Below are 15,474 nucleotides of genomic sequence, written 5' to 3'. Positions count from 1 at the left end.
CAATCCTCCAGTTTAGATTGCAGTTTTTGTAATGAAGTAACTGACTCTCAGATATATCAGTACGTCATCAGCAAATAAATTAATCTTATGTTCTTCCTGATCGACCCTGAATCCTTATATTTTTCATTATTCTCAAACCTCAGGTGACGATTTGGAGCCGACTTGCTGTTCAGGATGTGAAGCTATCAGTTTGTGTACAGTCTCCATTGGCAGTAACTCAAGACCAACTGGACTTTGCTGCACTAGGTAAGTGGCTTTAGTGTCCTGGCCTTATCAGCCCTAGATTGTGCCATCTCTGAAGTTGTTCAGATTAGGAGTGCTTCTCTTCTGTTTTTCTATTATTGAATGTATTGGAATTTGGTATAGTTTGGTGGATGTTTGAATTTAATCAAATCTGTTGGTTAACGCAATACATTTAATAAAGCTTGCAAAATAAATTTGGGTTAGTTTGATTTTTCTAATTTTTCACTCTTGGAGATTATTTTCAAACTCTAACTTTCTGTACTGCGAACTGGTATTGACATGCTGATTTATGATGGAAGTTTAGAAAGCCACATGTGATTCAATGGCCACTTAGTACACCAAGACGTTACTGTTACAACCCTGGCTCATTCTTCTACATGACAGTAATTATTATTTGATTGTGATGATGCAGAGACTGATTTTAGGCAGAAAGTCTGAGATAATTTCTTGATAAACTGAAATTTCCAAATTTTTGAATCAAATAACATTTTGCTCTCTCCCTCCTGCATTATAAATATGTTTCAACAATTGTTTAAAAAACAGATTAGTGGTGATGCAGTTTTTAACAAATCCCCTCATAAAATGCATGTGAACAATTCAGAGTTCATAATTGCCTTGACACTGTTCCCAAGAAAGGAAGTAATCATGTTTCATTGTTTCACAGAAGCAGGGACATCAAGAAGTGTAACTCTATCTGTATTCCTAAAGGAGAGCTTCCCACCTGCCACACTCGGGGGAGATATTGCAGTTTCATATCGTACACCAACAGGTACCCACATTTTCTGCTGTTTTTCTGTCACACCAAATTTAACCTGAAGACATAAAATGTCAGTCTTGAACTGCTGATGAGCTCCAAGTCTGAGGTAAAACACAGTGTGGTTAAGTGTAAAAAACACATAAATGCTGGAGAAACTCAGCAGGTCAAACAGTGCCTTTATGTAACAAAGGTAAAAGATACATCACCAACGTTTCAGGCTTTGCAACATAAAGGCACTGTTTGGCCTGCTGAGTTTCTCCAGTATTTGTGAGTTTTTACAGCACTAACTCTGTGATCAGCTTACAAAGAAACACAGTTAATGCAATGTCAGCAAGCTGGGTTCAAATCCAACAGTGTCTGTAAGGAGTCTCTACATTCTCCCCATGATTATGTGAGTTTACTCCAAGTACTCCGATTTGTGTGCCTTTTCAGTTGCCTTGATCCACTGATATCTGGGCATTCATGAACTTGAAGCTACTAACCTTTTCCATCACTGTCCCATAGATGAAGACAACTGTGTAGTCTCTCACCTTTCCTTCTTAAAGTCCACAATAAGATTCTTGGTCTTGTTGACATTTGAAGAGTTGTTTTGGCACCACCCAACCAGATTCTCAATCTCAATGCTATTCTGACATCATTTCCCATTTTTCGACCAACAACAGATAAGTTGTCACTGAATGCATTAGGGCCAAACTTGCCTATGCTTTCATAAGTGCAGAAGGAATAGAGCAGTGTTGATGGTCAACGAGGAGGAGGTGATGTTGCATATCTGCACTGATTGAGGTATGCCAATCAGAAAATTTAAGATCCAGTAGCAAAGAGATGAACAGAGTTCTAGATTCTCAAATTTGATTACTGTTTTTGCTGGTATGGTGGCATTGGATGTTGAGCTATAATCAATGAACAGCATGATTTAGTAGAGAAGCCAGTGTAAAGAGGACAGGATGGGATAGGAGCCCCATGTGGCATTGGTAAACCAATGACAACAGAGAGTAGATTGGCAAATTCCAGAGAAAGGGAGAGAGACAAGGAAAATAAAGGGTTCAGGTGGAGGAAGATGAGTCACACAGAATGTGTAGATGGGGGAGGGGTGTGTTGGTTTGCATGATGGCTGTGTTCACAACTCTGCAGTTTCTAGCAGCCTCATACCAATCTATGATGTATCTAGTCAGGATACTTTCTAGGATGCATTGTAAAAAATTGTTTCAGGATACTAGGGACATGCCATATTTCCTCAGGCTTCTTAAAGGCATCGGGACTCTTTCTTGGCTGCAGCGTGGTTAAACCAGGACTGGTTGTTGGTGATATTTACTCCTAAAAACTTACTCCACCATTTCTACCCAACAATACTTAATACAGGCAGAGGCATATGCTTCCTGAAGTTGATGTCCATTTCCTTTATTTTGATGATGTTGATGGAGAGATTGTTTTCCTGACACAAGGACACCAGACACTCGAACACTGGAACAATTCAGCTTGGACTTCACAGAAGTCAAAACCCTGTGACATACAGGGGTTGAAACCTTGAGAAAGACAGGGTTAAGTTACAGTAACCAGAAATGGTGCTGTTTGTTGTGTGTTACTCCTAGAAGAAGAGGAACAAAGAATCCGTGACTTTTGAATTAATGAAGACCAGTTTGCTGTCTCTTTGGAAAAGAGGACAGAATTCTACTCGGTCTATTTTTTTGTTTGGCCACTTCAATTAACCCTTCTCTGGTTTTGTGAATTCATCGTGGAAGAAGATGACCACGTTTGTTTAACCCTTATCTGGGTTTGTGAATTCATTGTGGAAGAAAACAGCCACATTCACCATTCTTCATGTGGAAAACATAATTGTGAGTAAAGAGCCTTAGGATAGAATATTTAAAAGTGCTTTATAATTATTTCTGAACTGAGAATTTAAGATGTTATTAATAGATGTTATTAAAACAATTATTTTGAATTTCCCATTGTCTGGTGAATTTTTTTTTGCTGTTCCTGTGTTAGTGCTAACAAAAACCCTTTGGTTCCAAATGTAATTAAAAGGGTTGTTAGTGTGTAACACTTTTCTTGGAGCTGTCTGAGGGCAAAGACCATGTCAGTAGTTCCTCTGTTTGCGCGAAAGCCGCACTGTGATTCTGGGAGAATATTCTCGGCGACACTAGGTATTATTCTATTTAGGAGAATCCTAACGAAGATTTTGCCTGCAATGGAGAGCAGCGTGATTCCCATGTAGTTTGAGCAGTCTGATTTCTCGCCTTTGCTTTTGTACAGGGTGATGATGATGGCATCATGAAGGTCCTGAGGCAGTTTTCCTTGGTCCCAACAAAGCTTGAAAAACTCATGCAGTTTGACATGCAGAGTTTTGCCGCCAGCCTTCCAGACCTCTGGGGGGGATTCCATCCATACCTGCTGCTTTGCCACTTTTCAGTTGTTCAATTGCCTTATATGTTTCATCCCGGGTGAGGACCTCATCCAGCTCTAGCCTGAGGGGCTGTTGAGGGAGCTGGAGCAGGGCGGATTCTTGGACTGAGCGGTTGGCACTGAAAAGAGATTGGAAGTGTTCTGACCATCGGTTGAGGATGGAGATCTTGTTGCTGAGGAGGACTTTGCCGTCTGAGCTGCGCAGCGGGCTTTGGACTTGGGGTGAGGGGCCGTACACAGCCTCTAGAGCCTCGTAGAAACCCCTGAAGTCGCCAATGTCTGCGCTGAGCTGGGTTCGCTTGGCGAGGCTAGTCCACCACTCATTTTGGATGTCCCGGAGTTTGCGCTGAAGATGGCTGCATGCGCGACGGAAGGCTTGTTTCTTCTCTGGACAGGACGGCTTTGTAAGGTGAGCCTGGTGGGCAGCTCCAAGAAAAGTGCAGAGAACAAAACAAAGGACTCTACATCACCTTTGTTGACCTCACCAAAGCCTTCAACACCGTGAGCAGGAAAGTGCTTTGGCAAATACTAGAGCGCATCGGATGCCCCCCAAAGTTCCTCAACATGGTTATCCAACTGCATGAAAACCAACAAGGTCGGGTCAGATACAGAAATGAGCTCTCTGAACCCTTCTCCATTAACAGTGGCGTGAAGCAAGGCTGTATTCTCGCACAAACCCTCTTTTCAATCTTCTTCAGCATGATGCTGAACCAAGCCATGAAAGACCTCAAAAATGAAGACGCTGTTTACATCCGGTACCGCACGGATGGCAGTCTCTTCAATCTGAGGCGCCTGCAAGCTCACACCAAGACACAAGAGCAACTTGTCCGTGAACTACTCTTTGCAGACGATGCCGCTTTAGTTGCCCATTCAGAGCCAGATCTTCAGCGCTTGACGTCCTGTTTTGCGGAAACTACCAAAATGTTCGGCCTGGAAGTCAGCCTGAAGAAAACGGAGGTCCTCCATCAGCCAGCTCCCCACAATGACTACCAGCCCCCTCACATCTCCATCGGGCACACAAAACTCAAAACGGTCAACCAGTTTACCTATCTCGGCTGCACCATTTCATCAGATGCAAGGATCGACAACAAGATAGACAACAGACTCGCCAAGGCAAATAGCGCCTTTGGAAGACTACATAAAAGAGTCTGGAAAAACAACCAACTGAAAAACCTCACAAAGATAAGCGTATACAGAGCCGTTGTCATACCCACACTCCTGTTCGGCTCCGAATCATGGGTCCTCTACCGGCATCACCTACGGCTCCTAGAACGCTTCCACCAGCGTTGTCTCCGCTCCATCCTCAACATTCATTGGAGTGCCTTCATCCCTAACATCGAAGTACTCGAGATGGCAGAGGCCGACAGCATCGAGTCCACGCTGCTGAAGATCCAGCTGCGCTGGGTGGGTCACGTCTCCAGAATGGAGGACCATCGCCTTCCCAAGATCGTATTATATGGTGAGCTCTCCACTGGCCACCGTGACAGAGGTGCACCAAAGAAGAGGTACAAGGACTGCCTAAAGAAATCTCTTGGTGCCTGCCACATTGACCACCGCCAGTGGGCTGATATCGCCTCAAACCGTACATCTTGGCGACTCACAGTTCGGCGGGCAGCAACCTCCTTTGAAGAAGACCGCAGAGCCCACCTCACTGACAAAAGACAAAGGAGGAAAAACCCAACACCCAACCCCAACCAACCAATTTTCCGCTGCAACTGTGTCTGCCTGTCCCGCATCGGACTTGTCAGCAACAAACGAGCCTGCAACTGACGTGGACATTTACCCCCTCCATAAATCTTCGTCCGCGAAGCCAAGCCAAAGAAAGAAGTGTGTAACAGCATGCAGCTCCAAATGCTGCATGATGCCAAAAAAAAAGCTCACAATCTAGAGGTCTCCCCAAACTGGAGCCTATAAAAAAATTCTCTCTCCTGACCAACCATCTCAAACTAAGATCTTTATCAGAGGACAGCACAAACCCTGTTAGTTAAAAGGAGATGGACCTGTTAGGCACATTGTTAGGAAGAGCCTAATGCTAGACACATTTGGAAGTATGAATGGGATTATCCAAAGGAGCATGGAGGAGAGAAGGGGATGAAGACTTGTGGTGGGATATCACCACCAATCTGTCCACAGAGCAGCAGCAGGATTGATTCTCATGGAAGTCTTGCATGGGCTTGGAGTCATGCAGAAGAATGAACAAATGCTGGCTCTGAGTAACCATATAAGTGTCCAGTTACAGTATATGTGGGTTTGAGTGATTCAGTATGCAATAAATGAATGCAGGGCAAGTTAATCTTTCAAAGAGCACTGTAGTTCTATTTAAGTAACAACTAGGCTGAGGAGTCCAGTCACATTCAGTAATTGTACAAGTGAATAGAGAAATTAGGAGCAGAATAGATCATTCAATGCATTGAGCCTGCTCCCACATTTAAAAAGATCATGGATAATCTGACTTAAACCTGAATTCTAAATTTCTGCCTATCAAGCATTTCTACATTTCTAACCTTCAGGAGGAAGTCAGGGGAACTTGATCCAGTCCTCATCAAAAGCTTTTTCAGAAAGATCGAAGTTTGATAGCCTTTGTGAATCGTACGGTTGGAATAGATTTAGTTACATTTTTCAGATAGGTTGCTTTGTTTATTTCCAACTTCTAATCCTGGGGTATTTATCTCAGGGGATCAAGATAGGTTTGGAGAAATTTTGGTAGTATTCTGCTGGGATTATTAATTCATCTTATCTTCTAATGTGTGTCTTTCAACCGGAAGAGAAGAGCTCATGTTATCTGGTGCCATGGGTCCTCAGTTGTTTATTATTTATGTAAATGATTTGGATGAAGGGATTATTAACATGAGTAAATTTGCTGGGTGGCAGTGTAAAGTGTGAGGAGGATGTCAGGAAAATGCAGAGGGACTTGGACAGGTTGGGGGATTGGGAGGAGGAAGTTCATTGCGAGCAAATGTGAGGTTATCCATTTTGGAGGCAATAATAAAAGAGCGGAGTATTATTTAAATGGAGTCAAGCTAGGGAGTGGGGTAGTGCAAAGGGATCTGGGTGTACTTGTACACCAGTCACTAAAAGCTAGCATGCAGGTTCAGCAAGCTTTGAAGAAGGCAAATGGCACGTTGGCTTTCATAAAGAGGGGATTGGAATATAGGAGCAGAGATGCCCTCATGCAGTTGTACAGGCCCCTGGTGAGACCTCACCTGGAATATTGCAATCAGTTCTGGTCCTCAAATTTGAGGAAGGACATACTCGCTATAGAGGGAGTGCAGCGCAGATTTACATGGTTGGTTCCTGGGATGGCAGGATTGACATATGCTGAAAGGTTAGAATGTTCTTATATGCGATGGAATTTAGAAGGATGAGGGGAGACATGATTGAGGTATACAAGATTATCAAGGAGCTAGGCAGGGTGAAATCAGATTACATGTTCCCAATTTTGGGAGAGACTAGGATTATAGGGCATAGTTTATGAATACAGGGAAGGCCCTTTAGGACAGAGATGAGAATAATTTTTTTTTTACCCAGAGAAATGTGGATCTGTGGAATGCTTTGCCGCAGAGGGTGTTAGGGGCAGATTCACTGGATATGTTCAAAAGGGAGTTAGATAAGGCTTTTGTGGGCAGGGAAGTTGAGGGTTATAGGGATCAGGCTTGGAATGGAAACTGAAAGATGGCAGTGATGGCTCGATGGGCCAATTGGCCTACTCTAGTGCCTATTGGCTATTGTCTATTGCCATTCATTCCTCACCACCTTGTATTTTTGTCATCTGTATTTATCATGTAGAAGGTCATGGAATCTAGGAAATTTAGGGAATAGGATAAAGATTTTTTCAAATATATTTGCAAAAGAGGAGGTGCTGGTGATTTTAAGAAGCATAAAGATGGATATATCTCCTGGTCACAATCTCCTTAGATATATTAGGTAGTTAGGAAGGTAATTACTGGGAACCTGCAAAGAGGCTTGTATCATTGTTAGCCAGAGGTGAGGTAGCAGAAGACTAGAGAGTGGATAGTGTCTTTATTTGAGAAGGGCAGCAAAGGCACGCCAGGAGCCTACATGTTGGTAAACCTTCCATCAATCATGGGAAAGTTACTGTTTCAAGTTGACATTTACTCTCATGTGCACCAAGATATAGTGAAAAGATTTGTTTTTCATGCTATCTGGCAAGTCTCTTCTTAAGTTCTGCAGAATAAAACACAGCACAGAAGGTAACAGGGGGAGATCAATTTGAACACAATGAACTCATTTTTACTAGCGTCAGTTCATTCTGTTGTATGATAGCAGTGGGAAAAAAACAGTCCTTGAATCTGATAGTTCTTGAATCTTCTTTCTAATGGGAGGAGGGACAAGAATCTGTGGCTGGAGTGGGATGACCTGATGGGAAGGGGTTCTAAGAAATGAGATCGATCTGTATTTAGAAAGGCAAGGACTAATTAGGGAGAGACAATGTGGCATTGTACATAGGAGATTATGTCTCATAAATTGAATTGAGTTTTGAAGAGACAACCATCAGAAATGATGCAGGCAGGCAGTGAACATTGTCCACATGAACTTTAGGAAGGCTTTTGGAAAGGTCATGCCTGGTAGGCTGGTCTAAAAGGTAGATCACATGGCATCCAGGGTGAGCTGGCCAATATGATACAAAATTAGCTTGGTAATGGGAATCATAGGGTGTTGGCATAAGATCTGGATGAAAGAGGTCAGTGAGGCAAAGAATGACAGATGGAATTTAACTGTGTCAATAACTCCCAGGCAGTCTCAATCCCTTATAACCAGGGAGTAGTACTACTGGAGCTCACCGGAGCACTGCTCTGGAATCTCAGGGCAGCTCCAGCATCTCATGGGGCCACTCCAGGCACTTCATGGGGTGGCTCTGGCACCTCTTTGTCACTGTTTTTGGTGAGCTCCAGCACCTAAAAAAATTAGCACTGCATCCCTGCTTACAATGCGTCTTTGGTTAAACAGGTTCATATGTTTTAAGAGATTGGATAGTCAAGCACTGATTTGGGATAGCCAACATGGCATTATATGTGGTAGGTGATATTTAACCAATCTGACAGAGTTTTTTGAGGAAGCCACCGGGAGAGTTGATGAAGGAAAGGCTGTGGATGTTGTCCACGTGGATTTTATTAAGGCCTTCGACAAGGTCTTACATGGGAAGTTACTCACGCAATTTACTACCTCATCCTCGGTGTTCATGGTGAGGTAGTAAAATGGATTTGACATTGGCTTTACAGGAGAAGACAGGAAGTAATAGTGAATGATTACCTCTCTGCCTGGAGGCATGTAAATAGTGGTGTGCCTCAAGGACCAGGGTTAGGTTCATTGTTGTTTGTCATCTATATCAATGATCAGGATGATAATGAAGTAAATTTGATCAGCATGTTTTCAGATGCTGCAAAGATTGCAGATCTAGTAGACAGTAAGGGAAGCTTTCAAAGCTTGCAGATGGATCTGGACCAGCTGGAAAATTGAACTGCAAAATGGTAGATAGGATTTGATGCAGACAAGTGTGCAGTGTTACAGTTTGGAAGGACAAACCAAGGTAGGACAAACTCAGTAAAGGAGGAGTGCGGTGGAATTGAGGGATCTGGGAATGCAGATATACCATTCCATGAACGTAGTATGAAAAGCGGATAGGGTCGTAAAGAGAGCATTTGGCACATTAGCATTCATAAATCAAAGTTTGAGTGTAGATATTATGACATTGGTGAGGCTAAATTTGTAGCATTGTGTGCACTTCTGGTCACTTAACTACAGGAAGGATATCAATAACATTGAAAGAGTGCAGAGGAGATTTACAAGGATGTTGCCGGGACTTGAAGAACGCAGTTAAAAGAAAAGGATAAACAGGTTTGAACTTTATTCCCTGGAGTGCAGAAGAATGAAGGGAGATTTAATAGAGGTGTCCAAAATTATGATGGGTATAGATAGATTAAGTGCAAGCAAATTTTTTCCCCTTGAGATTAGGAGAGATAAAAACTAGAGGACATGAGTTTAGAGTGAAAGGAAAAAAGTTTAAAGGGAGTATTGGGGGAACTTCTTCATGCAGAGAGTAGTGGGAATGTGGAACAAGCTGCTAGCTGAATTGGTAAACGTAGGCTCAATTTTGATATTAAAGAAAATATTGGACAGGTATTTGGATGGGAGGGGTATGAAGGAATATGGTCCTAGTGCAGGTCAGTGGGATTAGGAAGGTTAATAGTTTGGCATAGACTAGAAGAGCTGAATGACCTGTTTCTGTGTTGCAGTGTTTTATGGTTCTATAGTGGGCTGGAAGAGCATTTTACTATGCTGTATCCCTAAATTAAAAGTGTTTTTAAATAAAGTATTGGAAGAAGATAGAGAGTCTAGTGGCACATAGTTATAAAACACAAAAGTCTGCAAATACTGTGAATGAAGTAAAAACACAATGCAGGAGAAACTCAGCAGGTTCTTTACATAGCAAAGATAAAGTTACATAATCAATGCTTCAGGCTTGAGCCATTCCTTCATCATGACCTACAGGACGGTGACTACAGGAGTGAGCCAGCAAGGGACTCAGAGGCTGAAGGACCCACATTTCAGGTTACTTGTGGTCAGTCTTGCTGGTGACTTGCAGTTGAAGGACCCACACAGGCTGTGGGCTGCTGGAGACTGACTCATGGGAATCAGGTATCGAAACTAAGATTCAAGAAGGTGCTGAGGTCATGGAGGGTTCCCAAAGGGCCTCAGGCACTGATGATTTTCTGATTGTGTTGGAGCTTTAGATCTGTAGCTCGGTGGCTGATAAATTGAATAGGAGTCTATGCAGCTGCAGATGCTGTGAGAGTGCTGGAGACGGATCCACAGACACTCAGTCTTGTGCTTCTCCTTCTCTCTGACCATAAGATGCTAACTCTTTGTCTTGGTGGGCAGAAAGAAATTTCATTTAATATAACATGTTCTATACTATTACATGACAATAAAGGAATCTTGAATCCTGAAAGGGCTCTCTTTTGCTTCTTTTTCTCCTTTTGTTAGCAGCATCAGGCAATTTTTAAAATTTAAATTTAGACAAACTGCACGAACAGGAAATTTCATCCTTCCCAATTTATATCTAATTAGCCTACACCTCCAGTACCTTTTAAACAATGGGAGGAAACTGGAGCCCCCAGGGAAAATCCATGCAGATACGGGGAGAACATACAAACTCCTTACAGACAGCATAGAATTCGAACCCCAGTCCTGATTGCTGGCGCTGTAAAGGCGTTTCACTAAGCCACTACACCAACCGTGCTGCCCACTCATGCTCATGAAGACTTTTTGTTTCCCTTACAACAGACAAAGGTGGAAGTATATTATGTATAATACATTTTAATATATTATTAGTTGACAATAAAAAGAACCTTTAATCTTGTTATTCGAGAGTAGCAGATACTGAGTGGAATAAATTAGTGACAGAATTTTAACTAAATTTCATTTTTCTGCATATGCTAAAAGATCAGAATTAAACAGGAAATTTAATTGATCTGACAACTCGTTTATTGTTTGAATTTTAAGGGTAAAACAGCACTGTGATTAAGTTAGTGACATCCAGAGAACTGGATCATTAATCCAGAGACCAGAGTTCAACACTCACCCATGGCAGCTGGGGAATCTGAATTCACATTTATTTGAAATAAGTCATGGGTGAGAAAAAGGCATAAGAATACTGGTTTCCCATTTTAAATCCCATTTGGATCCAAATGCCTTTCGGTGGAGGAAAGTCTGCTCTGTCACCTTCCATATTCCCTTCTGACCATAGAACGTTACAGCACAGAAAACAGTTCCTTTGATCCTTCTAGTCTGTGCTGAACTATCATTCTGCCTTGTCAAACTCAGCTGCACCCAGTCCATAGAACTCCATACCCCCCTGAAGAAATCCAAGTGTAAAATTGGGATTGGCATACTGCTTTGAATCATTTTGTACATTCAACCACCGCAAGCAATGTGCAAATCTAGTGTCTCAGATATTTACGAGTATTTAATAGGTGTTGTTAGATCACCCTTAATACTTGTCACTGGGGCAGCACAGAGGCGCTACAGTCAAGGGCCAGCAACCCAGGTTTAATTTCAACCTCTCGTGCTGTCTGTGGGAGATTTTATCTTCTCCCTATAACTGTACCAGGAATTCTCCAGGGTGCTCCTGTTTCCTTCCACATCCCAAAGACAAGTTGGATGGGAGGATAATAAGTCACTGTAAATTACTCCTGGTGAAAGTGATTGGTGGGAGAATCAGAAGAGAATGAAGAGGCATGTATGGGAAAATACATTTGGGTAAATAAGTGGGAGAATGGTATTGCTCTGAAAGCCGGCAAGGACTTGATAGACCAAATGGCCAAATGTGACAAAAAAATAAATGGCCTCAGGGAGAAGTAAAAACACAATGCTGGAGAAGCTCAGCAGGTCAAACAGTGTCCTTTATTCTTCTTTCTTTGGCTTGGCTTCGCAGACGAAGATTTATGGAGGGGTATGTCCACGTCTGCTGCAGGCTCGTTGGTGACTGATAAGTCCGATGCGGGACAGGCAGGCACGGTTGCAGCGGTTGCAAGGGAAAATTGGTGGGTTGGGTGTTGGGTTTTTCCTCCTTTGTCTTTTGTCAATGAGGTGGGCTCTGCGGTCTTCTTCAAAGGAGGTTGCTGCCCGCCGAACTGTGAGGCGCCAAGATGCACGGTTGGAGGCGATATCAGCCCACTGGCAGTGGTCAATGTGGCAGGCACCAAGAGATTTCTTTAAGTAGTCCTTGTACCTCTTCTTTGGTGCACCTCTGAATCGGTGGCCAGGGGGAGCTCGCCATAGAACACGATCTTGGGAAGGGGATGGTCCTCCATTCTGGAAACGTGACCCACCCAGCGCAGTTGGGTCTTCAGCAGCATGGATTCGATGCTTGCGGACTCTGCCAGCTCGAGTACTTCAATGTTGGTGATGAAGTCATTCCAATGAATGTTGAGGATGGAGCGGAGACAGCGCTGATGGAAGCGTTCTAGGAGCCGAGCCGTAGGTGATGCCGGTAGAGGACCCATTATTCGGAGCCGAACAGGAGCGTGGGTATGACAACGGCTCTGTACACGCTGATCTTTGTGTATTTCTTCAGGTGGTTGTTTTTCCAGACCCTTTTGTGTAGTCTTCCAAAGGCGCTATTTGCCTTAAAAGGTGAAGATACATAACTAATGTTTCGGGCCTGAGCCCTTTATCAATGAATGGAAAAATGACGGCAGGCAAAGAGAAAGCAGGTGGGGGCGGAGGTGTGATGGCAAAGGCAGGAGGTGATGGGTCTCAGGGAAAACCATTCGAAACTGTAGATACAAATAAAATGATCAAACTTACTACAAAACTGAGTAAGGTGTTGCTATTGATGGAAAATTGAGGAAAAGCACACAAATGTTTAAATGCAGTTTCTGCCCACATAAAAAGTCTGCTAATGTGACTTTAATAACATTATCAGATTATAAAGTATTCCATAGATATAATTGAGAGAATTTAAGTTCTTTGTTTCTATCTCAGCCCATTATTTGGCCCTCTTTGTAAAGAATAAAAGGAAAGTGGCATGGTCAGAATAGTGGTTGGTGCAATGCTATTACAGTGCCAGTGACCCAGGTTCGAATCCAGTGCCATCTGTAGGAATTTGAATGTTTCCTCTAGATGCTCTGGTTTCCTTCCATGTTCCAACAACATACGGGGTTAGTAGATTGATTGGCCACATGAGTATATTTGGGCCTGAGGGCTGTGCTGTAACTCTAAGAGTTTGGTGGGATGTTGATGAAGATGTCTAGTTTTGGACTTCACCAGATGACTGATGTTACTTATTGTGTTCTGTTTCCTTTGCTCTTTCTCTGGGATCAGAGCGATACCCTGAAGGTAGGTTGAATGCTTTATATTATTTGTTTTTTGAGAAAAGTGCAAGTATAGATTTCAATGACTTGGGAGGTTTTTAAATCACCTATATCTATCTAAATTAACACATATTGAGCCCAATGCCATGCAAACGCACGTTCACACTCTTTGATAAAGTGTAGTGCCCTCCATAATATTTGGGACAAAGACAATCTTTTTTTCTTTTATTTTCCCCTTTGCTCCATAGTTTTAAATTTGCAATCAAACAATTAACATGTGATTAAAGTGCACATTCCAGATTTTATTCAAGGTTATTTGTATATATTTTGGTTCGACCATGTAGAGATTACAACACTTTTTATACATTTGCTTCTCGTTTCAGGGCACCGTAATATTTGGAACATAAGCATAGCAAGGGTATATATTATTAAAGTAGTCATGTATAGTACTTTGTTACTTATCCCTTGCATGCAATGACTGCTTGAAATCTGACTCATTGACATCACCAGGTGCTGAGTATCTTCTTTGGTGATCCTCTGCCAGGCCTACACTGCAGCCATCTTCAGCTCCTGCTTGTTTTAGATGCTTGTCCCTTAAGTTTTCTCTTTAGTATATGGACGGTATACTCATTTGAATTTAGATCGGGGTACTGACTTGCCATTCAAGAATGTTCCAGTTTTTAGCTTTGAAAAACGTATTTGTTGCTTTAGCAGTATTTTTGGGATAATTGTCTTACTTCAGGATGAAGTGCAGTCCAATGAATTTAGAGGCATTTGCTTGAGCCTGAGCAGATAAGTTGTTTCTATATACCTCAGAATTAATTTTGCTACTGCCATCAGCAGTTATATCATCAATGAAGAAAAGTACGCCAATACCTGTGGCAACCATACATGCTCAGGTCATAACACCCCCACCACTATATTTCACAGATGAGGTGATATGCTTTGGATCTTGAGCAATTCCTTTTTGCTTCCATGCTTTGTTTTTGCATCATTCTGATACAGGTTAATGTTATTCTTATCTACCCACAAGATCTTTTTCCAGAATTCTGCAGGTTCTTTTAAATACTTCTTGGTAATCTGTAATCTGGCCGTCCTGCTTCTGTGACTAACATTTTGCAGTGTAGCCTTGGTATTTCTGTTCGTGAAGTCTTCTGCAGACTAATCGGCACATCCACACCTGTTGAAGAATGTTTCTGATGTGTCGGACAGACATTTGGGGATTTTTCTTCATTTTGATGAGAATTCTAATGTCATCAGCAGTGGAGGTCTTCCTTGGCCTACCAGTCCCTTTGCAATTTATGACCTCACCAGTATACTTTTTTTTCTTAATGATGGTAATTTTGGTAATCCTATGATTTGGGTGATGTTTTTGTTTTTTCAGACTCATAATGGCTTCTTTGACTTTCATTGGCACAACTCTGGTCTTCATGTTGAAAAATGACAACTGCAGACTCCAAAGGTGATCAAAAGCTTAGAAGCAAGCTGCTACCCCTCCACCATCAGATTCCTCATCGACAAACTCAATCAGAGACTCATTTGAGAACTCTTACTTGTCCACTTTATTGATTTTTTGTTTGGTCTCTCGATATTGCACAGTCAGTTTGTTTACAGTTCTTGGTTTGTTTACTTTTTACACTATCAATTAGTGGTAATTCTGCCGCACCCACAGGAAAAAAGAATCTCAGGGTTGTATGTGATGTCATGTATGTACTCTCTGAAATCTGAGCTCTCTTGTATCTGCACCAATGAAGCAATTAAACATACCTGAGTAATCACAAACACCTGTGAAGCCAAATGTCCTAAACATTATGGTGGCCTGAAATGAGGAAACTACTGTACAAAAAGTACTGTAATCTCTACATGGTTAAACCAAAATGTATATAAATAACCTTGAATAAAATCTGGAATATGCACTTTAATCACATGTGAATTGTCTGATTACAAATTTAAAACTGTGGAGCATGGGCAAATAAAGGGGAAAAAAAGTGTATTTGTCCCAAACATCACAAAGGGCACTCTAGTTCTTGAAGCTCCAAATAAGCAATGATTTTGGAATTCTTATTATGAATGTCCGCTGTCAGACTTTTCCCGACTTGTGGATTTTGATGGTATAAGTAGATATCTAGGGTGAGTGGAAAGGTACATGATGGGATGAAGGGCCTGTTTCTCTACTGTATGACTGAAATTTGTGTGATTTAAATACTTTACAAGTTTGATTCTGATGTAACATTT

The 15,474-nt window shown here is 42.0% G+C and overlaps 1 protein-coding gene across 20 annotated transcripts in view; it reads left to right on the top strand.

Annotated features, from left to right (window-relative positions):
- The window catches only part of bbs9 (Bardet-Biedl syndrome 9), a 516,876-nt gene that overhangs the window by 126,026 nt on the left and 375,376 nt on the right, over positions 1 to 15,474 (top strand). For 18 of the 20 annotated variants that reach the window (XR_011352170.1, XR_011352169.1, XM_069921046.1 and 15 more), the window contains 3 exons: positions 144 to 246; positions 908 to 1,012; positions 13,250 to 13,264. Coding sequence is in view for 18 of the 20 variants with exons in the window: in XM_069921046.1 (XP_069777147.1) it covers positions 144 to 246; positions 908 to 1,012; positions 13,250 to 13,264 (223 nt within the window). In the remaining 2 variants the exon portion in view is untranslated. The remainder of the gene's footprint in view (positions 1 to 143; positions 247 to 907; positions 1,013 to 13,249; positions 13,265 to 15,474) is intronic. The other 2 variants (XM_069921036.1, XM_069921039.1) reach the window with 2 other exon arrangements.

This window comes from Narcine bancroftii, chromosome 2, assembly GCF_036971445.1.
Source record: "Narcine bancroftii isolate sNarBan1 chromosome 2, sNarBan1.hap1, whole genome shotgun sequence".
Classification (NCBI taxonomy): Eukaryota; Metazoa; Chordata; class Chondrichthyes; order Torpediniformes; family Narcinidae; genus Narcine; species Narcine bancroftii.
The sequence above is the reverse complement of the archived record's forward strand: the minus strand, read 5'-3'. Positions and strand labels throughout refer to the sequence as shown.